Raw genomic sequence first — 27,086 nt, 5'->3', positions numbered from 1 at the left:
CACTGCTAAGGAGGTGGAGACAGTAGGATCTCTCTGAGCAGTTCAGCCAAATTGGCTCAGTGAGAGACCTTATTTCAAAAATAAGTTGACAGGTTAGAGAGGGGACTCAGCTACTAATGGTAAGCTAGGGAAAAAGACCCAACCTCTTCCAGAAAAAGTGGCTTAACTATCATATCCTTTAGCATTACAATCTTTCTTAGGGTAAAAAAAAAAAAAAAGCAAACATTTAGATTAAACAGGCAAATTTTAATATCAAATGTAACAATTCTACAAAAACTTAGCAGTATTGTAGTATTACTACCTATCTTAGTCTTTCAGAGCTTTGGGCAGAGAGCATCTTAAGGCATCAAGTACAATGAATCTTTCTCATCTCGAGTGCCAGTTCTTCCCAATTTTCCTACAAAATGCTTTTTGTTTTCTTCTTTCTTCCCACTGCAGTTGAAGGGCCACTGCTGGTCAAGTAAGGAAGGTAATGTTTGACTCCCCATTCAAGGTGTTAAAGTAATAATGCAAAGTAAATAAAAATAGCAGCCATAAAAATCTGCATGGCATTGCATCCAAGTACAACTTGAGTAACAAAGAAATATTAATCAAATCACTTTCTCCTTTGGGTTACATGAGGCAGCAGTACTAGCTAGCTAGTGTCTAATATTGCACTTTGTAGCATAAACATAGCTAAACACACAGTGCTAAACACTGACAGCATGGGTACCTGCTCTAACTCCATCAGTGTTTACCTTTCAGTCCAGCATGCTGACTACACTTCTATGCTTTTAAAAGTTTTATTTGACAGTTAAGGCATTAGAGAAAAAAGGTTAAGGCTATCTTAATATATACAAGCATTCACTTAGGTTAGTATATTGTTCTCCAGAACACACTGTTCAAAGTCTTATTTTGTGATATTAAAAACTATGGAATTTTTCGTATTAAAGTCCAAACCATCAACGATGAAAAAAGTACAAAAAATAATACACATGAAGCCACAGCCTTTACACTTTAAACTAGAAATTACTATGTGTAGCTGCTTCATTTTTGGTTTCAAATTTTGGCCACTACTTCATTCTTATTTACAACTGGTACTTGCTGAGAAAAATATTCAAATCCTTTAACTACACATGTGTTATGGAGGGGGTACCTTTTCTTTTAAATTACACCTTAAAGTGTTATGTGTGTGGGTCAGAGCAGGGTGCTGGAATAGAACCCAGGGCCTCAAGCATGCTAAGAAAACTCTCTACCAATGAGCTACAGACCCAATCTGCCTTAAGTGTTTTAAAAAATTTTCAAATTCGTTCTTAACTATAAGGCATCATGATAGCTTACTGAAGAAAACTTAAAATACTGGGAAAATACTAGTTTTACTTTGTTCTTTTTCTTAATTTGGGATTTAAGTATTCCAAGACCTTATACTTAAATTACTTAGCAAGAGGACACAGCTGTACAGAAAACAGGGAGATGGAAAGAGTGTGAATACACATAAAACGGGAAGCTGCCGTGGCAGTTAATGGTGGAGATGGTGGACACTAGTGGAATATTTTTAACTCTAAGACTTAAACTTAGGAAATACCTGATGCTGCTTTAGCTGAAAGAAAGACATTTAAATTCAATTTCACATTTTAAATGCTTATTTGCACTCAGCAAGGAGCCAGGTACTTGCTATTAGTATTTGGCTTCACTGGCTCAATTTTTGTCATTCCACCAAAAAATAAGGCACAGGCCCATGGTTCAATCATGTTGGCTGAAAATACTGCAGCCCGAGTGTAGACAAAAGTCCCCTGAAATTGCTTGAAGTTTTCTTGTGTCTGACAGCTTCAGGATCACCATACATCTTTCAAACACTAGGGAAAAGAAAAAAAGATTTATTACAGTCTCTAAATTTAATTTTTTAAATCACTAAAAGATTAGCATCTTTTAGATTTGGAGTCTATATGACAGCATTTTCCACAACACCCTTCCTTCTGTATTACTGAGTGTGTTTAACATGTATGATTGCATCTCCCAAACTCAACTCAGCTCCATTATCCATTCTTTAGTCTGGGTCTTCAACTTACCACAACTCTCTCCTGGTATTGAAAGTTCAATATTAATAACTTTAAATAGGGACTGGAGAAATGGCTCCATGGTTAAGAGCATTTACTGGTCTTCTATGACCAAAGTTGGGTTCCCAGCATACAAATGAGGTGGCTCACAACCATCTTCAACTCCAGTGGATCAGACACACTCATCTATCTTCCATCAGAGGCTCCCACATACACATGTCATATATTCACACAGATACACACACAAATTAGAATAAATCTTTAAAGATTAAAAAAAACTTTAGATGGACATGGTGATTTAAACACTTAATTTGTTTTTACTTATTTTTGGTCTTTTTGAGAGCACATTTCCCTTTAGCCCCAGCAGCCTTGAACTTGAACTCAGAGATCCACTTGCCTTTGCCTCCCACTGCTGGGATTAAAGGCATGCGTTAAAATCAGTAAACAGCACTGAGCCATGACATAACGAAATATGAACTATAGATGCTGATAAATAGATCATTAGCACTTTAGGTCACCACTCTTTAGATTATCATGCTATACCCATTTGATCAATCAGTTGTGGAACTGGTGACCAAATCCAGGTCCTCACACATGCCAGGCAAGTGCTCTGCTACTAGAATATCCATAGCCCTTATGGCCACTTGAAGATTGGGAAACTGAAGGAGGCATTAAGCTGGCAGACTCAGTCATTCATACACATGGATTCCTGGTCTGTAAATTCAAACAGCTAGTGATAAACATTCAGGAGGAAACATGTATCTATTATAGTCATACACAGATTTCTCTCTTGTCATGATTCCCTGGACCAGGAACCAATGACAACAACCAACAGGTCAGGTGTAGTAAATAGTCCTATGCCCATAATCCTAGCACTAAGAAGGCTGGGGCAGGAGGTTTGCCCCAAATTCAAGGCTAGTCTGGGCTTCACAGCAGGTAGCAGGCCAGCTGGGGCTACATAGCAATACTCTGTCTCAAACAAATAAGCAGTAAAACAACTGTATAATAACATTCACACTATATTGTTAGCTTATGCTGTTTTATTTACATAGCATACAAAAAACTTAAACCATTTGGCATTGTGTATACTTTCACAAAAGGACAAGCAGGTATAAAGATAAAAATGGAAATAGTTTCATCTTTGTTTCATTTGGTCAATTTGAAACATGGTGTAAATCTACTTTAACAACAGATTCTGCAATTGATCCAAATTTAACATCAGGTATTCAAGAAAATACTAAAATGGTAGCTAGCTAGCATTCATGTTTAAAAATGTGGTGTACATGGCTGGAGAGATGGCTCAGTGGTTAAGAGTATTGGCTGCTCTTGCAGGGGGCCTGGGTTTAATTCCTAGCACCCACATGGTGGCTGACAGTCATTTCTAACTCCACTTCCAGGTGGATCCCAATGCCCTCTTCTGTACTCCTGGGCATTGTACGACACAGATGTACGTGCATACATGCAAACAATACACTCATACACATAAAAATTTTTTAAATATAGTTTATAAAATGACAAAATTTTCCTCTTAGTTTGAAACACTACATGGAAAAGCTGCTTCTTGGATACAAATAATGCAGATAAGAAAATCTATCAATTACTATGATTGCATAAAATGGTACTTGTTTAGGCAAAAACACTTTAAATTTTGCATAAACAACTGCTCCTCTCCCAATGGTAAGCCCTAAAGAGACAATTCACCACTGAGCTGAAGGAGCAACTCAGTTAAGCAACAGAGCCCTGCATGATCCAGCACGCTTGGAGATGGTCATAAACCAGGCCAGTGATACTCAGGTCCTAGCTTATGACCTTAATTCTTGGCATTAAAATGAAAGGGTGAATAGCACATGTTGTCATGGGTTCCTCATGAAGACAGATGGGATAAGATCAAGGCCCTGGATCTTTTAAGTCAGTCAAGCCTGCTTATTAGCAGTCAATCAATTCCACCTTCTTATTTCTCAGGCCTTTGCATCATACTAAAATATCATCTTTCTGAAGCAACTAAAATTCCACACTACCTTATAATATGGGAAAGACAAAATAATTAAAAAGTTAAAAGTTTAGCCTTCCTTCTCAAACCTGCTTAATCCCAGTGGTATGCAGAGGCATTTAGTGTTCAACAATGAAGCTACAGCACCCTAACTGCTAGCAGGAAGAGACAAAAAACAGATTAGGGAAAAATGTTTTCTTTTAGCTAAAGTAAAACAGATACTGTGAGAAGGATTATTTTCCAAGTTTTAAATACAAACATTCACAAATCTGTCTTTCCTTTCTAGCAAGATGTATGTACAAACAATGCTTTATTTTGTCATAAACGATCATTAAAGTATTATGTACACAGAAGTTTTTTTTCTTTTCTCATTAGAGACAAGGAGGGACTATGTTGCAATCCAGGGTGAGACTTGCTGGGAACTCACTACACCTTGCCTTTAAGCTCAAAACTCTCCCAAGGACAGAGATTCCAAGTGTGTATGGCCATATCCAGCTGTTGTTCTGGGTTTTGTTTTGTTTCTCTAGGTAGCCCTGGCTGGCCTGGAACTCACAGAAATCCTCCTGCCTCTGTCTTTCAAGTAGAACGGCAAGTGCACACCACCATATTCAGTTTACACTGAAATATTTAAAGATACCTGGATTTTACCAGGTATGAAAACAGTAGCCTGGTCCATATAACAAGACTATCTCAACTAAACAAACAAGAAACAACAAAAGCCTACAATTCTATTTTGTTTCTTTAAATATAAGGTTTGGGGCTGGAGAGATGGCTCAGTGGTAAGAGCACTGACTGCTCTTGCAGAGGACCTGGGTTCAATTCCCAGCACCCACAAAGAGGCTACAAACTGTCCTTAACTCCAGTTCCATGGGAATCTGAACCCCTCTTCTGACCTCCATGGCATTGCATGACACTGTACTCATACATGCAGGCAATACACTCATACACATAAAATAAAAATAATAGGGGCTGGAGAGATGGCTTAGCAGTTAAGAACACTGGTTGTTCTTGCAGAAGACGTGGGATAGAATCCCAGCACAGCACCCACATGGCAGCTAACAACTGTCTGTAACTCCAGTTCCAGGGGATCCGACAGCCTCTTCTGTCCTCCGCCCGCACTGCACAACACAGGTGCACTTACCTACATGCAGGCATAACACTCACACACATAAAATAATAAAATATTTTTAAATATAAAGTTTTCCTCTATAGCATAAAGTGGACTCACTAGGTAGCCCAGGCTGGCCTTGAATTCTTGGCAGTCTTCATGCTTTAGTCTCCCAAATGTTGAGAGATTATGACATGAGTCATCACAGCTGACCTTTTTTTTTTTTTTTTTTAAAGATTTTACTTTAGTTTTATTTTAAAAATTTATTTTATGTGTATCTTTTGCCTGTATGTAAGTGCAACATGTGCATACAATGCACATGGAAGCCAGAAGGTATAGATACAACTAGAGTTACAGATGTTAGCTGCTGTGAGGGTGCTGGGATTAGAACCCAGGTATTGTGCAAGAGCAGCAAGTGCTCTTAACTACTGAGCCATTTCTCCACTCCCCTGGTCTATTTCCTTAATTTCCATGCATAAAAATTTATTATTTTGATTTTATGTATATGAATGTATTCCCTGTATACATATAAGTGCACCTGTGTCATGCAGTGCCAGTGGAGGTCAGAAGAGGACACTGAATTCCCTTGGAACAGGAGTTAAGGTCCTTAGCTGCCACGTGGATGCTGGAAATGAATCTGGGTCCTCTTAAGAGCAGCCAGCACTCTAAATTAAGCTGAGCCATCTCTCCAGTAGCTCCATGCAAATTTTCTTCTTTAGTGGGAGGGTCTTTTTGAGACAGGGTCTCCCTGTAGCCCCAGCTGTCCTGGAACTATGTAGACCAGGTTGGCCTTGAACTCACAGAGATCCACCTGCCTCTGCCTCCCGAGTGCTGGGATTAAAGGTGTGCGCCACCACGCCCGACAATTTTTTTTTAAATTTTATCTGTATGAGTGTATTGCCTACATACATGTGAGTTCACATACATACTCTCCAGTCCCTTTTTTTTGAGACAATGTATTGCTTTATAGCCTTGACAGGCCTAGAGCTTGCTATGTAGAGCAGGCTGCAATTTTTTTAAGTGTAAGTCATCTCTTGAATTTTCTTTTTTAGCTCAGTTTCTTTCCCCTCATGTGTAATATAAAACCTGTAATTCAGCTTCTTTCATCCAGAAAATTGGCATTTTTTAATTTAAAATCAATAGAATCAGCATTTATTTAACTATTTCTACCACTAATATAAATACTACATAGGGGGCTGGAGAGATGGCTCAGCAGTTAAAGAGCATTGGCTGCTCTTGCAAAGGACCCAGGTTCAGTCTAACACCCACATGGTGGCTAACAACTGTCTGTAATTCCAGTTCCAGGGAATCTGATGCCCACTTTTGACTTCCGTGGGCACTGCATGTCACAGGTGCACTTATATACATACAAACAATACACTCGTACACATAATAAAACCTTTTAAAAATATACAAGATAAAAATTAAGTACTACATAGAAAAGATAGTTCAAAGAAACATTTCTTGCCTAAAATATATCTACTAGTAAGGTGGAACTTTGTTATAAACTAAAATATTGACCAGTCTATAGATCCAAAATAAAAAAAGTTTATTATACATGGCAGATATCACTTTCCATCACAAGAAAAAAACGAAAAAAAACAGCACCCAAGATCAACCATGAGGGAGGGGTGCAATTTTCTGAGTGCTCTAGATGAAGAGCTGCCCATGCTAATGCCAGCGACTTGAATTAGACCCAGTGGGACATGTACCAGAAAGATGTAATAGTAGGAGGGAGGCTTGGGGGAAGAGAGGTTTCAGTAGGGGAGGGAGAGAGCAATGGAGGGGAGCGACTAAAATCATCACATACATGTACGAAACTGTCAAGTTTCATACAAGTCTCCTTGTAGCTCCCCAGCTGGCCTGGAACTCGCTGGGTAGACCAGGTTGGCCTGTATCTCTGCCTGTCTCCTGAGTGCTGAGACTAAAGGCATGTGCCACCCTGCCAAAAAAAATTATTTTTCATTAAAAAGTAAACAAAACATCACATTTAAGGGCAACTACAAGTATTTTTCAATAAATAGTATTTTGGTTAAAATATTGTCTAAATTCAAGTTTAATGAGGATTAAAAATCCTATATATTTGCTATTCTAGACTCAATTTTATTTTCTTGATGGGAAAAAAAAGCAAATAGAGCCTGCTACAAAAGTGGTTTTGTTCCTTTTAATTACTCTGCACAAGGTTTTATGACATACAATTATAACATAGGCCAATGAAGAAATTAAACTTTTTTAACTCTTCAGACAAAGGTAAATGGTGTTATTTTTCTCAGAGATCTCAGTAGGAATTTCCTTTGCTATTTCCAGTGTTTTAATAGTCTAAGTTCTTTAGAATAATACCAGGTGTGGTGGCACACGCCTTTAATTCTAGCACCACCCAGCAGGCTGAGGCAGAGAGATTCTATTGAGGGAATAGAAAACACTCTTCCAAAAAGAAAAATTCCTGTGGTGTGGGGTGACAGCACAATGACCGAGGAAGAAAACACAGCTACCTAAGGTAGAGGAAGAGACCAAGAAGCCAGCAGCCTCAATCAGTTAGTTACATTCAAACACTCTAAAAGTATAATCCAGAAGGTGGAAGCACCTTAAAGAAGCACAAAGTATAGCACTGGACTCTCCCCAGGGTATGAAATCAATTTACAAGAGTCAGTACCAATACAGAAACAGGACTATGGAATAGGGAAAGAAATTCCCAATAGTACTGTAGGGAAAGCTTCCCCTCTTTGAATGTGGCCTGAATTAGAGGATAAAGAAGGAAAAATAAGGGCTTTCTAGTGGAGAAAGTTAGAATGCATGACCTGAATCAAGACACCAAGGCTGACTTCCTCAGGAAGGCCACTGGGTATCACATGCCCCTTCGCAGTTTACAAGGAGAAGGGACTGTACATCTCCATTCTTTCCTATTACCCATTAGCTTCATCTGACTTGCAGAAAAATTTAAAGCAAATCCAAACCACAAGTTCACAAAAACCTTCCAAAGCGATATTACTTCAAAGTAGCAAGGTCAGGAAAACCAGCCAAGACCAGGACATTAAGAAAACAGGACTACTCAATGTACAGTGGAATCTGGGGTTAGAGCCTAGCAGAAAAGGATACTAATGGAAAACTGCAGAAATCTCATGTCAGCAACTTAGTAAAATGCATTTTTGTAATCAGAGAAACAATAGTATTAAATTAGAAGTTCATAGTTCATAAAAGTTACAGCTTGTGATACATTTCAGTAGCAAAGAGCCTGTCTAGTGTGTTCAAGGCCCTAGATTAAGTCCTGAGCACCACAGAAACAGTTTACAAATGTGGTTGACATTCATCAACCAGATTTTTTGTTGTCACATACATAGCAGTAATCTATACATACTTTATAGTGCAGAGAATCCAGTGCCATCTGTAACACCATCTCATCTTCACATGAGCACAGCACACAGCTACAGTCAGGCACAATTGATAGATTCAAATTTAGAGACAGGAATGATGGCACACACCCTTATTCTCAGCACTCAGGAGGCAGAGGCAGGCGGATCTCTGTGAGCTCAAGGCCAGCCTGGTCTACATAGTGAGTTCCAGGACAGCTGGGACTACAGGGAGACCCTGTCTCAAAAAGACCAAAAACTTAATATTAAAAAATGGGGGCGAACACTGTCTTTGGGACCTCAGTGATATAAAGAAGTATACTGGGGGAGAACAAAAACAGAAACTTTCTCTAGTTAGACATTTCTTCCAGCCAGAAATCAAGGGGTCTTCTGTACATGTCCAGGAATTTGTAAAGTGTCCTATAGCCTCCAGATCTTTTGTGAACACATGGAGACAAAGCGAGGATGAAAAATGGTATCAATGAGCTAAAAATACTATGCTCTCTTCACTGTGACCCAGTCCAGAGCACACTCCATTCCCACTAAGAGGAACTTGATGTTCTGTGGGAAAACCTAGCTACTGAAAAGTCTCACTGAAAATGGCAGATGCAAAAATCTTCACTTGTACTCCAGAACTAGGATCAGAATGAGACGCCAGAACATGAATTCAGAGTTAAAGCTGATGGAAGGCGCTGGAGAGATGGCTTAGCAGTTATTAGCATGGACTATGCTTCCAAATGGCCCAAGTTCAATTCCCAGCATCCACACTGAATGGCTCACACCCCAATAACTCTGGTTGCTGTGGGCACCTGCATTCACGTGCACAGACACATAATTGAAAGTAAAATAAATCTAAAACGTAAAAGATGATGGAATGCTGGCTATTTCATTCTAATTTAGATTCCATATGGCTAAAGCCCTAAGTATTAACCATAAAAACGTTAACAAAATGACAGGTCAGGAAATCCAATGATTAAAAATGAATAAATGAGGCGCTGAGAGATGGCTCGGTGGTTAAGAGCACTGGTTGCTCTTCCAGAGGACCCGGATGGACTCCCAGAACCCACATGGCAGCTAACAACTCTGAAACTTCACCTCCAGGTGATTGACTCCTTCTGACATCCTCAGGCACTACATGACACATAGGTACACTTACAGACATGCAGGCAATACACTCACATAAAATAAAAATGAAGTATTTTTTAAAAAAATGAATAAATGAGTGACACCAATTACTGAATATATCCCTAAACCTCCATCTCTGGGCAACCCAAGACAACACCAACATCCTTCAGGGAAAGCATGTGTATTAATAGGGAGGATCCCCACAAAAAAGCCTATTAACTTTATCAGGATTTCTTCTCTCTAGTTTTAGATGTAAAAACGAGAAAAGATATACAATGAAAACTTTCCCATAAGTTTGGAACAAAGCACTAATTTGGGGGGGGGGGTGTCTTTTTTTGTTTTTGGTCTTTTTGAGACAGGGTCTCCCTGTAGCCCCAGCTAGCCTGAACCTCACTATGTAGACCAGGCTGGCCTTGAACTCAGATGATCTGCCTGCCTCTGCCTCCCAAGTGCTGAGACAAAAGTTGTGGGCTACCATGCCCAGCTTTTCTTGGTCTTTTTAGAAAGGGTGCTGGGATTCAAACCCGGGTCTTCTGCAAGAACAGCCACTGCTCTTCACCACTGAGCCATCTCTCCAGCTCCCAAAGTACTAATTTTTAAACATGAGTTCTTCTTGCTACATTGTCCAGATTGTTCTGAAATGATCTTATGTCTCAGTCTTAATGTAGATAGTAAATAACAGGCATGCAAAACAACATCTGGCTGAAGTGTATACTTTTTTTTTTGAGACAGGGTTTCACTATGCACCTGGCCTGGAACTCAAGAGACCCACCTGCCTCTGCGCCTTCCAAGTGCTAGGATTAAGGCTGTGTTCTACAGCAGCTGGGTATATGTGTCTACTTTTTAATAAATAGCATGAAAATTCTTCCAAGCCAGTAACTTTAGTATTATATTAATAGCATTTCATTTATTATCACATTTATTTTGTGTTATGTACACACATTGTACCTTCCACCACATAGGACTTGGGGATTGAACTCAGGTCACCAGGCTCAGTACCAACTGTCCTTACCTGCTGAGCCACTCAGGCCTGAGTTGTATACTTTCAAATGGTTGATTTTACATGATTTCTAACTCAATTTTAAAAAATTACACTTATTGTGTGTGTTTGTGTGGGCACACATGCAGTGATGTGCATGTGGGATCAGAAGACAACATGAAGGAGCTCACTCTGTCTAACACATGGGATCAGAGATCAAAACCAGGTCATCAGGCTTGGTGGCAAGTGTCTTACTGGCTGAGTCATCGCACCAGCCTTTAAGCCAGTATTTATTTATTTATTTATTTATTTACTTGTTTATTTTTTTTTCAAACAGGATCTCCCTGTAGCCCCAGCTGACCTGGAACTCACTATGTATACCAGGCTGGCCTTGAACTCACAGAGATCCGCCTGCCTCTGCCTCCCAAGTGCTGGGACTACAGGCATGCGACACCATTTTTTTTTTTTTTTTAAAAAAAAAGGTTTCTTAGGGGCTGGAGAGATGATTCCCTGGTTAAGAGCATTGGCTGCACCTGCAAGTGCAGTGCCCAGAACCTACAGAGCAATTCAAACATATTTAACTCCAGTTCTAGGGAATCCAATACCATCTTCTGGCAACAACAGGCACTGCAGGCATGTGATGGACTAACAAATGCACAGGAAAAATACTAATACGTAAAAATAAATTTAAACATTTTTTAAAACCAGGTGTGGTGGCACACAGGATTTAATTCCAGTAGAGAGGCAGAGGGAGATGGATCTCTGTGAGTTCAAGTCCAGCCTGGTCTATATCTTAAGTTCCCAGTCAGCCAGAGCTACACACCATGCTTCCCCCCTCCCCCATCCCTTTTTTTTTTTTTTTTCTTACATTTCTTTATTTAGGGAGTCATGCATGTGTGGCAATCAGAGAAGAACTTGAGGAAATCAGGTCCCTCTTCCCACCATATGGTTTCCTTCTTTTTCTTTATTTCTTTCCTTTTTTTGTTTGGTCTTTTTGAGGGAGGGACACTCAGTAGCCCCAGCTGGCCTAGAGCTCACTATGTAGACCAGACTGGACTCCATCTCACAGAGATCCACCAGCCTCTGTCTCCTGAGTGCTGGGATTAAAGGCACACACCCCTACTCCTGGTTCCATCATGTCTTTGTTATTTTTGGTCTTTTTGAGACAGGGTCTCCCTGTAGCCCCAGCTGGCCCCGAACTTGCTATGTAGTCCAGGCTGGCCTTGAACTCACATAGATCTGCCTGCCTAGGCCTCCGGACTGCTGGGACTAAAGGCATGTGCCAACATACCCAGCTCCACCATGTGGTTTCTAAAAATTGAACTCATATCAGGCTTGGCAGCAAGTGCCTTTACCCACTGGGCTATCTGATGGTCACCTTAACCCATTTAGAAATATATATCACTCTTACCCTATTCCACACTTGATAAAGTAAAAGTAAACAAATGTCCAAATACATATTTGCTCCATAGTAACATACAGCTCTCATTCATTTGTGTTGCAACTGATACTGTGTTCTTAGATGACAAACTTTATTCCAGTCTCCATTCACTCCAGGTCTTCTGACATTCATATCACAGTAAAGAAAAAGGGGAACCCTCTCATCTGACTCCTAAAATAACTTCAGATGCTTGGCCTCTTCATTTAGCCTTTTCTGATTCAGCTTGCATGTCACAGAGCCTTACCTTCTTTTCTGAGGATGGTCTAACTGCTGGGGCCCTTAAATACAAACCCATTCTTTGGGTAGAGTCCTGGCCTGGTCATTTGTGTGTACAAGTCCATCCTCGGTTGCATACTAAAATTCAAGTTAAAACAAACAGGATCAAAAGATGGACAGGCTGCCACTATGGATGTTATTTCAAATAAATACATCATTGGAAGTATATGACATTTAGACTATAGGAAAGGTTTCAAGCCACATGTATTAATTCCAACCCCCATATTTTCTTTTATCATTTTATTTATCTATCATCTTATCAAATCCCTTCTAGGAGGGAAGTTACACTAAGCACATGGATTAATAAATAGAACAAAACCACCACCAAATCACAATTCACTAGGATCAAACCTGCAATCTTAACAGTGCAGTTTCCACTATACTAGAGGCATGACTGGATAATACATATTGGAACATCAATTATTTGCCATGCATTGGACTTTAAGCCCAACACTCAATATTGTCCAGCAACCCAGTGAATTTTAAATCGTATTACAATCCTCTTTGTAGTTATCTTTGTAGTGCATGTGCAAAAGATACAATGATTAAAGTTGTAGAGAACAAAACCCAGCATTTATTGAAACCAGTCATTGAAGTTAATGCAAACATACACACATTTATTTACTAACCAGAATGATTCTCTTATTGCCAAATGTTTTCAAAGTAGCTTGTCATATATTCTATTCCCTTCCCTCTCCATGCCTGTCTCCCTTTCCCCTTTCTCCATTCCCTCCCTCCCTCCCTCCCTCCCAACAAAGTCTCCCATATCTCAGGCTAGATTTATAGCCAAGTATCACCTTTGGATCATCTTGTTAGAGCTATAGGTACGTGCCACCACATAAGGTTTTAGAGCTGCTGGGGATGGAAACCAGGAGCTACATCTCCTTCCTTCCTTCCTTTTTTTTTGTTTTTTTGTTTTACTTTGCTTTCTGATAAATGATCTTGCTACCTACAGAGCCTAGGTTGGCCAGAAACACTGGGATTACAAGCATGTGCCACCATATCCAGCTACAACAAATTTGATAGGACACATTCCCTGTATTCTGCTTTAAAAAAAAAAAAAAAAAAAAAAAGTCTTACTCGTTCTGGTTTTATATACCACAATCCCAAATGAAGTATAGAGGTCACATAATCAGAATTTTTTTTTTTTGGGGGGGGGGGTTCTCTTTTTGATATAGGGTCTCCCTGTAGCCCAAGCTGGCCTGGAACTCACAGAAATCCACCTGCCTCTGCCTCCTGAGTTCTGGGACTAAAGGCCACCACATCCAGCTCAGTTGGAGTAGTTTTGTAAAGAAATTTTGCTGTAGTTACCAGGGAAATACATCTAAATTTTTTGGAAAATATTTTTATTTTTTGTGTATGAATATATTGCCTGCATGTGTGTAAGTACACCTGTGCTCTCTCTCCAGCCCCTCAATCTCTGTTTCAACCTCACAGTGACTACCAGGACATCCAGGGATACATAGTAAGACCTTGTCTAAATAAAAATAGGGGATGGAGAGATGGCTCAGTGGTTAAGAGCATTTATTTCTCTTTGAGAGGACTTGGGTTCAGTTCTCAGCAACCACATGGGCAGCTAACAACCATCTATAATTCCAGGGATCCAGTGCTCTCTTCTGGCCTCTGAGGCAACCAGGCACATGCGTGGTACATTTATATATGTGTAGGCAAAACACTCACACACATAAAACAAAATCTTTTTTTTTTTTTTTTTTTGGTCTTTTTGAGACAGGGTCTCCCTGTAGCCCCAGCTGTCCTGGAACTCACTATGTAGACCAGGCTGGCCTTGAACTCACAGAGATCCACCTGCCTCTGCCTCCCAGGTGCTGGGATTAAAGGCGTGCATCACCACTCCCGGGTAAAATAAAATCTTAAAAAATAAAAACTAGCAGCTAGGTGTGGTGGTACATTCCTCTAGTCCCAGCACTCAGAGGCAGATGGATCCCTGTGAGTCTGAGGCCAGCCTGGTCTACCTAGATAGTTCCAGGACAGATGGGTATACAGGGAGAACCTGTCTCAAAAAAGACAAAAAAATAAAAACTAACAACAGTAAGTACACTGTGGGCAAAGACAAATAGTGAACAGTTTTAAGTGAACAGTTTTTAAGAAGTCATCCATTGATTTTTTTTATTATATTGTGACAAAGCCAAATCTAAGGTATTAAGACCCAGCAGTGACTAAATGTTACCTGAATAACAGAACAGGAAAAAACAAATAAGGCACCATGAACTTTTTAAAAGACAGGAGGAAATCAGGGCTAGAGAGATGGCTCAGCGGATAAGAACACTAGTTGTTCTTGCAGAAGACCCGGGTTTGAATCCCAGTACCCACATGGCAACTATCAACTGTCTGTAACTCCAGTTCCAGGGGATCCGACGGCCTCTTCTGTCCTCACAGGCATTGCATGACAAGGGTGCACTTACCTATATGCAGGCAATACACTCATACACATAAAAAAAATAAAATATTTTTTAAAAAGACAGCAAGAAATGCAAGATTTTCTGTAAGAATGAAGACTTTGAATGCATGCCTCATAGATTAAATTACTAAAGGGGTAAAGCAGAGTTATAGAATTGGATAACTGAGGTTCCAGTGCAAACCTAAATAAATTCCAAGTACTGAACAGGTGTGGTAATGGATACCTATAAGCCCAGCACTTGGAAGGCAGAGACAGGAGGATCATAGCAAGTTGCAGGCTAGTTCTACAGAGTATTCCAGATCAGTAAGGGCTCTATACAAGACCCTGTCTGACAGTATTTAAAAAAATGTAATAATTTCAAGCACTTCAAAAATGAATACTTAGACATGAAATAATAATACAGTACCATCTTTGTGCTTCTTGGTATTAAGTAACTCTAACCTAGAATGACTCTAGAAGCTAGAGAGTAAAACTGCCATAAACTAGATCACTTTATTTCATTTTTGAAGCATGTCAGATTTAAAAAAAATATATTTTACTATTTTTATTTTATGTGTACGTGTGTATTGTCTGCATGTGGGTGAGTGCACTCGTGTCGTGCAATGCCCCTGGAGGATAGAAGAGGCCGTCAGATCCCCTGGAACTGGAGTTATAGACAGCTGTTAGCTGCCATGTGGGTGCTGGGATTCAAACCTTGGTTTTCTGCAAGAACAGTCAGTGTTCTTAACCGCTGAGCCATCTCTCTAGCCCCTGCATGTCAGATTTTTTATTATAAATCTACAAATAATCCTGATTATGTGTTTGTGGGGAGATAAAAGCCAACCACGGCACTTTTTTTTTTTCTTTCCGTCTTTTTGAGACAGGGTCTCCCTGTAGCCCCAGGTGGCCTGGAACTCACTATGTAGACCAAGCTGGCCTCAAACTCAGAGATCCACCTGCCTCTGCCTTCCCGGGGCTGGGACTAAAGGCGTATCCCACCACGCCTGGCTGGCTCTTTTTTTTAATAACAGCAATTTAGCTTAATGTCATTACAAATTTATGTGTAAGACTGCTTAATTTTACTCAGTATGAACGTAAATTAGACCAAACTAAAAAGAAATCATTAAACTTGAAACAGTCCTTGGACTTTCTACAATGAGAAAATAGAAAAGTCAAAGTGTTCCTCCATGAGACTGAATAACTTTTCAATCAACATCTAGTAAAAATTTGATAATTTAGTGATTAAAATATGGTATTTGCTGGGTAACTTTTAGTCCCCTTCAAGGTAACCTCAAAGAATGAAATGATTCCCATAATCATTTAGGGAAGAGTAAGCTATCTACTCATAAAACCCCTACTTTTACTAATAGTCATAGTCTTGAGTAAGAATGTGCTAAGGGAATACAGCAGTTAAGAGCACTTGCTGCTCCTGCAGAGGACCTGGGTTCCATTCCTAGCATCTACATTAGGAGGCTCATGACCACCTTAACTCCAGCTCCAGGGACATGACAACGCTCTGGCCTCCATTGGTACCTGCACGCACATGGTTCACATTAACTCATGCAGGCACACACATGCACTTGAATTAAAAAAAAAAAAATCTTTAAATATGTTAAGCCAAGCAGAAACAAGATAACCTTTCCCGACCTCAGTAGGCTTTTTTCCATCACAGACTATCTTCATATTAGAAAATATTCCTTGCATGTTAAAAAGCCCTTAAGACAATTATGGTTAAGTTGGTAAATATGGGCGAGTAGTATAATCAGACATGATTTCAGCTGAGACAACAACCTCCCTGAGTCACTGACAGCTCAGAAACCCATCCTGACACTGGAATGGCCTTGCCAGACTCGGCCCTTTCATGAAGCACTGTGGAAGCTCAAGGTCACTGCTACATTTCCCTATTTGGAAGACTTGAGCTAATTTCAACTCTAGGAAGAAAGAGGACAATTTTTTGCCAGTGGAGCAACATGACTACAGGTTACTTATTTTTAGGCTGCAGGAAAAATATTTTGACTTTAGAAAACTAAGTGACTTGAAGAAGGTGCTTTTCAGATGAACAAGAAAGGAACAGATTTTATTCACTGTTAAAAACTTTAAAAAATCTCATTTTTCACCTTAAGTTAGAGAACGATAGACACAGACAGTGGCAGAAAAATCGACACAAGCAAAGGTTTCCTTCAGTAGAAGCAGCAATAGACTAGCTCATGAAAGGCCCACCATCCCCAGGCCACCTGAAATATTCAGATTAGTCTGTTGGTTTTAGGTTGTTTTCCTTTTCTAATGTTAGGCAGGTTTATAATTTTGATATTTTTCCAATGCAATTCCTAGAAGTTTTCTGATTGAGTACAATTTGAACTCTGTGTTTTTATTTACTGCTATTAGCTTATTTATTGTTATTGTTACTGTTATTACTGGCAGTACTGGAGAGTGAACAAGTGCTGTACCATTCAGCTACATCCTCACCCTGCTCTTTACTTATCTAAAAAATTTTAGGCGGGCATGGTGGCACACGCCTTTAATCCCAGCACTTGGGAGGCAGAGGCAGGCGATCTTTGTGAGTTCAAGGCCAGCCTGGTCTACATAGTGAGTTCCAGGACAGCTGGGGCTACAGGGAGACCCTGTCGCAAAAAAAAAACAGAAAAAAAAAATTACATTTATTTGTTCTCTGTGTGTGCACTTGTGTGGAGGTCAGAGAAGAACTTGTGGCGTCAGTTCTTTCCTTCCACCAGGTGGATCCCAGGGATTAAACTCAGGTCACCATGCTTGGGCAGCAAGTGCTTTTTACCACATCCTGCACCAGGAACTTTTTTTTTTTTAATGTGAGGAACTAACAGATCTTTTCAAGGAAAGCTCTGCCTTAGTCAATTCTATTCTTAATGAAACACCTGTACTCCTGTGTGCCCTAAAGAACTTTCCCAAAGCACACAGGTTTCAAAAGGCACCAACAGATTACAGGTGAAAGGATTATGTGGAAAGAATTACAACAGCCCAGAAAAGCCCTAATCTTGTCAAGATTATGAATCTGAGTTTAGCTCCTCAACACCAAGTCCGGAATGTAGGCACAAGTGAAATGTAGGCATAAATGAAATGTAGGCACACAGTGAGCTTCAGAGAATCAGTGTCTCTCTTGGCTGCATTCTTTTTTTAAATATTTTGTTTATTATTTTATGTGCATGCATGTATTGCAGGTATGTAGGTAAGTGCACCTGTGTTGTACAATGCCCGAGGAGGACAGAAGAGGCTGTCAGTTCCCCTGGAACTGGAGTTATGGACAGTTTTTAGCTGCCATGTGGGCGCTGGGATTTGAACCCAGGTCTTCTGCAAGAACAACCAGTGTTCTTAACTGCTGAGCCATCTCTCCAGCTCCATCTTGGCTGCATTCTTTAGGCAAATCAATTTAATAAGGACACTGAGGATTTTTCTTCTTCAAGCTACTGACCTGGTAACCTTGGAAGAAGTTAAGAATTTCCTTAACTCCAGTATTGTAGGCCAGGCCCTGCATTCTGACCACCGTGCCAGGCTGTGGCGGGACACCGCTAAGATTAGCAGCTGTAGGGAAGTAGCCAAGACTATTAGGCGAACCTGGGGGGCTAAAGGGAGAGAAAGCACAGTGAACCAACAGGAACATAAATTGTTGAATATTTACTCTAAAAAAAATGTTACTTAAGAACCCGACCTTCTGAAGGTGGTATTTCTTACGCTCCTCTAAGTTAGCTCTCCTAAGACAAGTAATAATGCCGACCACTTCTGTCTCACATTTCTGAAGCAGCCATAAGTTGAAGAGGTAGTGGGGGGTTAATGCAGAGTTAAACACAGGGTTTCCCCAAATCTCTCAGATTCTCAAAGGGAGATGAAGGAAAAATTAAGCCTTCTAAGTCACTCAACCACAAAGCACCACTCTCAAAGCACAGATCACTGATGATTAATGAGCTAGTTTTCAGGAATACGGAGGCATGAATACAAAGGTCTAATAGGAACCACAGCCAGAGACCAAAAAGATCCAAAGTGAATGCTCCAGAGAATGGACTGCTCTACCCTGGTGCACAAGGGGATGAGAAGCACAGGAGTAACACAGCACAGCAAGCACAGCACGCCACAACAGATTTCTGCCAACATGACTTTTTTTTTTTTTTGGTCTTTTTGAAGCAGGGTCTCCCTGTAGCTCCAGCTGTCCTGGAACTCACTATGTAGACCAGGCTGGCCTTGAACCCACAGAGATCTGTCTGCCTCTGCCTCCCAAGTGCTGGCACTACAGGCGTGCGCCACCAAGCCTGGCTCCAACATGACTTTTTAAAGTAGGAGGGAGAAGGAGTTAGAAGGAACACAAGCTGAACTGGTTATCATTAACAACAAGGTTCCTGGAAGGGCTGATGAATGAGGCTTCCTGACATTATCTGCATCAAGTACACCAAGAAGCACAAGCCACCAAGGCCTAACTTATGTGGGGCCTCTAGTGATCACCACATAAATCTCACCAATTAGTTCACAAATTAGTTTTACATGATCGCTCCCCAAGTCAATCAGGTTTCTACCACAATAAATGGCCAATGATTACAATTTGAAATATGTACAGGTTTTTTTAAAATAAACAGTCATTAACTTAGGAGCAATATAGATGTCCAACTCTAGATTATCAAATTCTAGTCAACTTTCTGCACAGGTCATTATCCCATTTCAAAGACAAACATAGGAGGAGGAATTGGAATCTTTCAGCGACTCTGCCCCACATAAACAGGTTAACAGGAAGCCAGGCATGGTGGCGCATGCCTTTAGTCCCAGCACTAAGGAGGCAGAGGCAGGCAGATCGCTGTGAGTTCAGGGCCAGCCTGGTCTACATAGTGAGTTCCAGGCCAGCTGGGGCTACAAGGAGACCCTACCCTGTCTCAAAAAGACCAAAAACAAAAACAAAAAACCCCACAAAAACAAAATAGCTTAACAGGAATGGTACCAGAAAGGTAGATCCTTGAAAACTCTTAAGGCCAGCTAGCCAGGCATCCGAGGCCAATGAATGTCCTGTCCCAAACAAAAAGGTATAAGGTGCCTGAGGACAGATACCAAGATTTTTCACTAAGCTGTACATACACACAAATTCATGCTCACTAAAACAAACAACAATACATACAAAGTTCAGTTTGGTAAGTGGTCCAGGAACAATGAAAAATCCAGAACTAAAAGGATGAATTCAGACCAAATCTGAAATCCTACAAAAAAAAGACCCAGATTGATGGGATCAGCAGATTAGCACAAGTGGGTAAAGAACTTGCCCAATGTTGGCAACCTGAGTTCAATCCACAGAACCCTAGGTAAAGGTCACAGGAGAGAACCAACTCCACAAAGTTGTATGTCTCCCTTCTCTAATTCTCTCCAACACACACAAAACACAAAGTAAAAATAAAAAAAATTTAAAGCTAACTTAAAAAGACCAAAAAAAAAAAAAAAAGTATATATGAGAAAGGCAGAAAAAACAAAAAAAAAAAAAAAAGTATATATGAGAAAGGCAGAAAAAACAAAACAAAACAAAAGCCTGGGATGGGAAGATACCTCAGTTGGTAAAATGCTTGCTGTTAAGCAAGAGGACCCAATTTTGATTCCAATACCCAAGTAAAGAGGCCCATCAGTGTGCATTTGTGTCAGTACTGGGAAGGCAGAATCAGGTGGATTCCTGGAGCTTGCTGGCCAGTCAGCCTAGCCAAAATTAGTGAGCGACAGATTCAAAGAGAGACTACTTCAAGAATACACATGAACATACATGAACCAATCCCCCCCCCCACCCCCGCCAAACTGAAAATCTGGATCCACACAAAAGTTAAAATACAAATCTTTACAGTTGCTTGCCTGGCATTATGTACAGCCTTGACTTGAGTTCCAGAACCACATAAAAGGTGTGTGTCAATTTTATTACCTTAATAAAGATGTTGTAACACAAAATTAGGCAGTATATAGGGAATATAAGGACTTCAAGCACAAAATTCTCTTAACTATAAAAGAAGATTATCAGTAACTCTAAATTTCAGATTCTTGTACTGGTGCCTATGGAGGCCAGAAGGAGGTGCCCAATCCCATGGAGACTGAGTTAAGACAGTTGTGAGCTGCATAATATGGGTACTAGGAACAGACCTTGGGACCTCTGTAAAATCAGTATGTACTTTTAACTGTTAAGCTGTCTCTTAAGTTACACCCCCAAATATTTAAATTTTTAAAAAAATTTAAACGGCATTTTTTTCTACCCCTCCCTCAAAATCTCAATTTTAACCTTGACTACTATGCCATCTTAATCAGAGTTTCCTGTATCAGGGAATAGGCCAAAATATACTGGAACATTTATATAGCAAAGCTTTTTAAAATATTGTAAATATATAAAATTTCATTTGCCAATTAAAAAAAATTGTTTTAGTTTTAATTGTGCGTGTGGGTGCAGGTGCCTGTGGAGGGCAGAGGGGTCAGATGCCTCTGGAAGTGGAGTTGTGAATTCCCCAAAATGGGTGTTGGGAGCCAAATTCAGGTGCTATTCAAGAGCAGCAAGTGCTCTTAAATCCTGAGCCATCTCTTTAGCCCTTTATTTGCCAATTAAAATAAATAGGTAATAGATAAAAATAAAGAGATGGAGATGAAAAGGAAAAAAAGTGTTGCTCTATAACAAAGTTTTCCAATTGTCTCAAACGGTCCAATTATCACATCAGGTTAAAAATTAAAGTTGTATCTAAAGTTTTGAAATTTATTTTGGTCTTTTGAGACAGGGTCTCTGTACCCATGTTGGCTTGGAACTCTTGGTAACCCTCATGTCTCAGCCTCCCAAGGGGCTATGATTGCAGGTGTGACCTACCATGTCAGGCATGTATTTGTTTTATTTTTTAAAATAATGTATTATTTTTACTTATTTGTATTTATTTTAGTCCTTTTGATACAGGGTCTCCCTGTAGGCCCTGTTGGCCTAGAACTTACTATGTAGACCAGGCTGGCCTTGAGAGTTCCACCTGCCTCTGCCTCCCCCTGTCCTGGGATTTGAAACTATATCAGGCTTAATATTTTTATTTTATGTGTATGAGTGTATTGCCTTCATGTGAATAAGTGCACTTGTGTCATGCAATGCCCAGAGAGCTCAGAAGAGGGCATTGGAGGCCTGGGAGTAAAGAGTTAAGGATGGTTTGTAGCCACCATGTGGGTGCTGGGAATCAAACCCGGGTCCTCTGCAGGAGCAGTCAGTGCTCTTAACTGCTAAGCCATCTCTCCAGCCCATCAAGTTGTTTTTTAGAAATTGCATTTATTTAATGAGGGTGAGCATGGCACAGCACCCACGTGGGGGTCAGAACAGTGTACGTGCATGAGTCCGTTCTCTCTTTTCACCCTGTGACTCCCATGGATCAAGCTCAGGTAGTAAGGCTTGGCAGCAAGTATTTTATCTGCTTAGCCATCTCAACAACCCAAATATTTTGTTTCTTTAATCTGATTTTTGTATTACTCTGAGTCAAACCTAGGACAGGACAGGAGTGTTGGGAGCTATTAATATAAGCACAGCCATTATGTACATTGAGCTGTGGCAGGCTTGCTTATTTACTTTAAGACCTTTCACCTTGCCTCAGGAGTTTGTGTGTTTTACACACAAGCACCGAATTATTCTATCAAGTCAGAAAAAATGTGCTAATAATTTTAAAAAAAAAAGGTTAATTGGTGACATTCACCACAAGTATTTAACCGTTCCTTAACCATCAGATAAAGATCAAAAAAAAAAAAAAAAGCTATAAAGCTAATTGAGCTAAACAAACTATGGTTATCTGATGTTCTACTGTATTAAAAAGGCTAAACTAAAATAAACTGGGACTGCAGTCTCTACTGACAGTCCTCCCAAGTATCTTTTCTCTGTCTCTTGTTTTTCTTTCAATCCTCACTCCCCCTTTCAGGTGCTGTTCATCTAAAGCCAGCTGGCACCAGCACAGGGGCTGGGGGAAGATTTGACAGCACTAAAACTAGGGAAACGCAAGTTTAAAAAAAAACACATTAATTGTAAATCTAATGCAATTGACTTAAAAAAAAAATGTCTGTGAATCATCTTATAGGAATGTAAGTATATTGAAATCAATGTGGACTTTAGTTAACGGAGATATTAAAACCTTTAAAACGTCTGGGGGCTGGAGAGGTGGCTCAGTGGTTAAGTGTACCTGTTCCTCTTGCAGAAGACCAGATTTCAGTCCCCATCAACCACACAGTAACTCACAACTGCCTGGAATTCCAGTTACAAGGGATCTGATGCCCTCTTCTGGATTCCATAGGAATCAGGCATGCACATGTTGCATATACATACACACAGGCAAATATGCATAAACATAATAATTTTTTTTTTTAATTTAAATGGTGGCTCAGTGTTTAAGAGCAATGGACTTGGGTTTGGCTTTCAGCACCCACATGGCAGCTAACAACCAACTGTAACTCCAGTTTCAGGGGATCCAACACACACTTCTGGCCTCTTCAGTCACTGGGAAAACATGGATACACTTACATACATGCAAACCACTTATATCCATTGAAATAAATAAAATCTTTACAAAAGAAAGAATGGAAGGGCATGGTGTATGCACATACCTTTAATCCCAGCACTCAGGATGCAGAGAGAGGCAGATTGAGAGACTGAGGCTAGTCTGGCCTACATAGTAAGTTCCTGGCCAGCTGGGACTATAGGGAGACCTTGTTTCAAAAAAATAATGAAGTAAATATAGAATTGTACTCTCTTTCATGAGGTGGACACACTACTGATTTTTAAAAAGAAGTGGACAGTACAGTATTGAGAAATGTACATGAGTACATTACTAAGCTAATAGTAATGGTTACTTCTGGGCTAGGCAATCTAGAAAATGGGAGTCTTTTACTCACTATGTCAATACTTTGTCTTGTTTGGAGATAGAATCTCACTATACAGATTAGGCTGGCCTCAAACTCAGAGACCCACATGCCTCTGCTTCCCAAGTCCTACTATACTCTTAAACTTAATAATGAGTACATTATAGAGCTGGGTATGGTGACGCGAGGCAGGTGGATCTCTGTGAGTTCACGGCCAGCCTGGTCTTCATAATGAGCTCCAGGTCAGCTGGGCTACAGGGAGATCCTGTCTCAAAAAGACCAAAAAAGCCAGGTGTGGTGGCACACACCTTTAGTTCCAGCACTCGGGAGGCAGAGGCAAGAGGATCTCTGGGAGTTCAAGGCCAGCCTGATCTACATAGTGAGTTCCAGGACAGCTTGGGCTTCAGAGAGACCGTCTCAAAATGACAAAAACAAACAAAAAACAAAACAAAACAAAAAACCAAAAGTACATTATAGACTTTGAAACTGTTAGCTGAAAAAATGTTTACCTAAAGGCAGGGACTCACAATTATAGGCGTGATTAAGCCATTTATGTCAGTTCTTATCTTTGTGGTTTTAATTCAATACTCATGATCTCATTTCTAAGAGATTCCTTCTTGTAACAGGGCCCAGACAGTGAGTCAGTAATGGAGCTGGTTGTTATGGAAACATACTACAGGTCGGAGAATTGCATCAGGGGCTCACTGGCTTTTAGGTGACATTCAGATGATATGAGAGGCAGACAAAGAACTTTCTCATAACCAGAGGCCACCACAAGAAGTGTTCCACTGGAGGACTACCGGTGACAACTGCTGGGCTAGGATCCACCACAGTACTCAATCATGTACCCAGGGTCAAACTCAGGGCCTCGTGCATGCTAGGAAAGCTCTCTACCATGGACCTCTCCCACAACCCCAAGCCCTTTCACTTTTTTAAATTCTAAGCGGTTTCAAAACAGAGCTACCTGGAAATGCTCGTGGTTTTCCGATTACTTATTCCTCAGCAGATTATTCTCAATAGCACTAATGCTTGCAAAACTCATACCCAAGGAATGTAAGAGGTGCTAAGGTGAGACATCAAAGTTCTTCTTCCTTACTAGAAGACTCCATATTACAGAAAACACACAGAGCAACATAACAACAGGGGTAAGAGAAGTCCAATCTAGGCTAATATTATAAGCCTCACTTACAGATTCATAAATATACTCAAAATATATAGTCTAAATATCTTAGGATAAAAAACCCTGGTATAATCAGTTTTAAGAAAGCAACTTTTGCGGCTGGAGAGATGGTGCAGCGGTTAAGAACACTGAATGTTCTTACAGAAGACACAGGTTCGAATCCCAGCACCCACGTGGCAGCTAACAACTGACTGTAACTCCAGTTCCAGGGGCTCCGACACCTTCTTCTGACCTCTGTGGGCATTGCATGACATGGGTGCACTTACACAACATACAGGCAATACACACATACACATAAAATAAAAATAATAAAAAAAAATACATTAAAAAAAGAAAGCGACTTCTGTTTCATCCCCAGGACCCACATGGTGTAGGAAATTGACCACCCCAAGTTGTTCAGACTTTCACACATGCACCCTGGCATGTGTGTGTGCACATATAAATACATAAATAAGTGCAATATTAAAAAAAACATAGTGGCAGCAGGCTGTTTGGTGGCACACACCTATAATCTCCTAGTACTTGAGAGGCAGAAGCAGGAGGATTACTTCAAGTTTGAGTCCCATATGTACTATACATTGAGTTCTATAAGATCCAGGGCTTAAATCCTGAACTTAAAAATTGGGGGGGGGGGGGGGTGGCGGGCACATGCAGGTGTGGTGGCACATGTCTTTAATCCCAGCAGAGGCAGGCAGATCTCTGTGAGTTCAAGGCCAGCTTGGTCTACATAGTGAGCTCCAGGCCAGCTGGGGCTACAGGAAGACCCCTACCCCCCCAAACAAGGGGGAGGAATGGGGGTGGGTAAGGTGGGGCTACAGAGATGGCTTAGCAGTTAAGAACATTGCCTGATCTTACAGAGGACCCAGGATCGACTCCGAGGACCCACTTGGCTAACAACCATCTGTAACTCCAGTTCCAGGAGATCCAACTCTCTTTTGGACTCCTCAGGCGCTGCACACACATGGTACATTTAACATATATGCAGACAAAACACTCATACATAAAAATATTTTTTAAAAAATTGAGGGTAGGAAGGAAAAACCAAAAGTACTGGTATGAATATATATCTCCCAATTCCCTAGAATATATATATTTCTTTTTTTTGGTCTTTTGAGACAGGGTCTTCCTGTAGTCCCAGCTGTCCTGGAACTCACTATGTAACCAGGCTGGCCTTGAACTCACAGAGATCTGCCTGCCTCTGCCTCCCAAGTGCTGGGATTAAAGAAGTGCACCACCACACCCGGCCCTAAGAATATAGTCTTTGCATTATAGTGTCCTACCTCAAATTAACTAAAAGGCAGCAAAGACATAAAATGTTGACCCTAAGAAAATACTGAGTAAGTTAATTCTGGGTTTATTTATGGTAAGTATTTCAGGAGAAAATAATATAAACCTTAGAAAATTTATGGCAACTCTTTATTATGGACTGACATTCAATCTACTGAAAACATAGTTATTCCCATTATGAATTTTTCTGTTTTATGATTCATCCCCATGTTACTACCATCTGATCATGAGGAATACACAGCTACTCATTTGTGGCCCTTAACAGGAGTGTAACGGGAAAAGTTGAATTCATAGATAACCTAGAAGATTATGCTATTCACATATGATTAAAAAAAATAAACAATTTCCAGTTTGTCTTGAAACCGCCTATTTGGACAGAGAAATGAGCAGGAGCCATGGCCTGCCATGCTAACCTTCAACGAAGCAGACAATATTCTTTTGTAAGCTCAGGCACAGGTGATCAAAGGAGTCCTTTGTTTCTGTTCCTTGTGTTCATTTCCTGCAGAGTCTTACCTGGGATAGTAAGCTGTGTAGTTCATGAAGAGCTGAGTGCCTGCTGGGTAGTAAGCTGTGGAGGGCTGCAGTGCCCGAGGATTCAAGAGCAGAGAAGGCTGATAAATGGCAGCTTCAGTAGGAATCACTGCTGCAGGAGCTGGGAATGTGTAGGAGGGAGGAGACAGGCCTAAATAAGCAGAGAGAGAGACTTTGAAATATATTTGTGAAAGTTAACACAGGTGTGTTAGCTTTTTAGTTTATGTGTTATGAGTGTACTGCCGGCATGTATGTAAGCACACCCGTGTCCTGCAATGTCCGCAGAGGTCAGAAGAGGATGCTGGATCCCCTGGAACTGAAGTTATGTACAGTTGTTAGCTGCCATATGAGTGTTGGGACTCAAACCTGGGTCCTCTGTAAGAGGAGTCAGTGCTCTTAACTCTTGATCCTTCACTGCACTCCCTATATATTTTATTTTTCTATCTTTTGGTCTTTTTGTGACAGGGTCTCTCTGTAACCACAGCTGGCCTGGATTCACTATGGAGACCAGGCTGGCCTTGAACTCAGAGATCCACCTGCCTCTGTCTCCCGA

General features: G+C 40.5%; 1 protein-coding gene across 3 annotated transcripts in view; it reads right to left on the bottom strand.

The window, feature by feature from the left end:
• Positions 1–244: 244 nt before the first annotated feature.
• Positions 245–27,086, bottom strand: part of Esrp1 (epithelial splicing regulatory protein 1) — a 66,868-nt gene continuing 40,026 nt past the window's right edge. The window contains exons 13-16 of one of the 3 annotated variants that reach the window (XM_008847840.3): positions 26,516–26,684; positions 18,143–18,293; positions 12,271–12,380; positions 245–1,835 (exon numbers count right to left, since the gene is read on the bottom strand). In XM_008847840.3, coding sequence (XP_008846062.1) covers positions 12,306–12,380; positions 18,143–18,293; positions 26,516–26,684 — 395 coding nt within the window. In that variant the 3' untranslated portion in view covers positions 245–1,835; positions 12,271–12,305. The remainder of the gene's footprint in view (positions 1,836–12,270; positions 12,381–18,142; positions 18,294–26,515; positions 26,685–27,086) is intronic. The other 2 variants (XM_029570809.1, XM_029570810.1) reach the window with 2 other exon arrangements.

This window comes from Nannospalax galili, unplaced genomic scaffold, assembly GCF_000622305.1.
Source record: "Nannospalax galili isolate Female #2095 unplaced genomic scaffold, S.galili_v1.0 scaffold183, whole genome shotgun sequence".
NCBI classification, from domain to species: domain Eukaryota; kingdom Metazoa; phylum Chordata; class Mammalia; order Rodentia; family Spalacidae; genus Nannospalax; species Nannospalax galili.
Note: the sequence above shows the minus strand (reverse complement) of the source record. Positions and strands in the feature narration are given on the sequence as shown.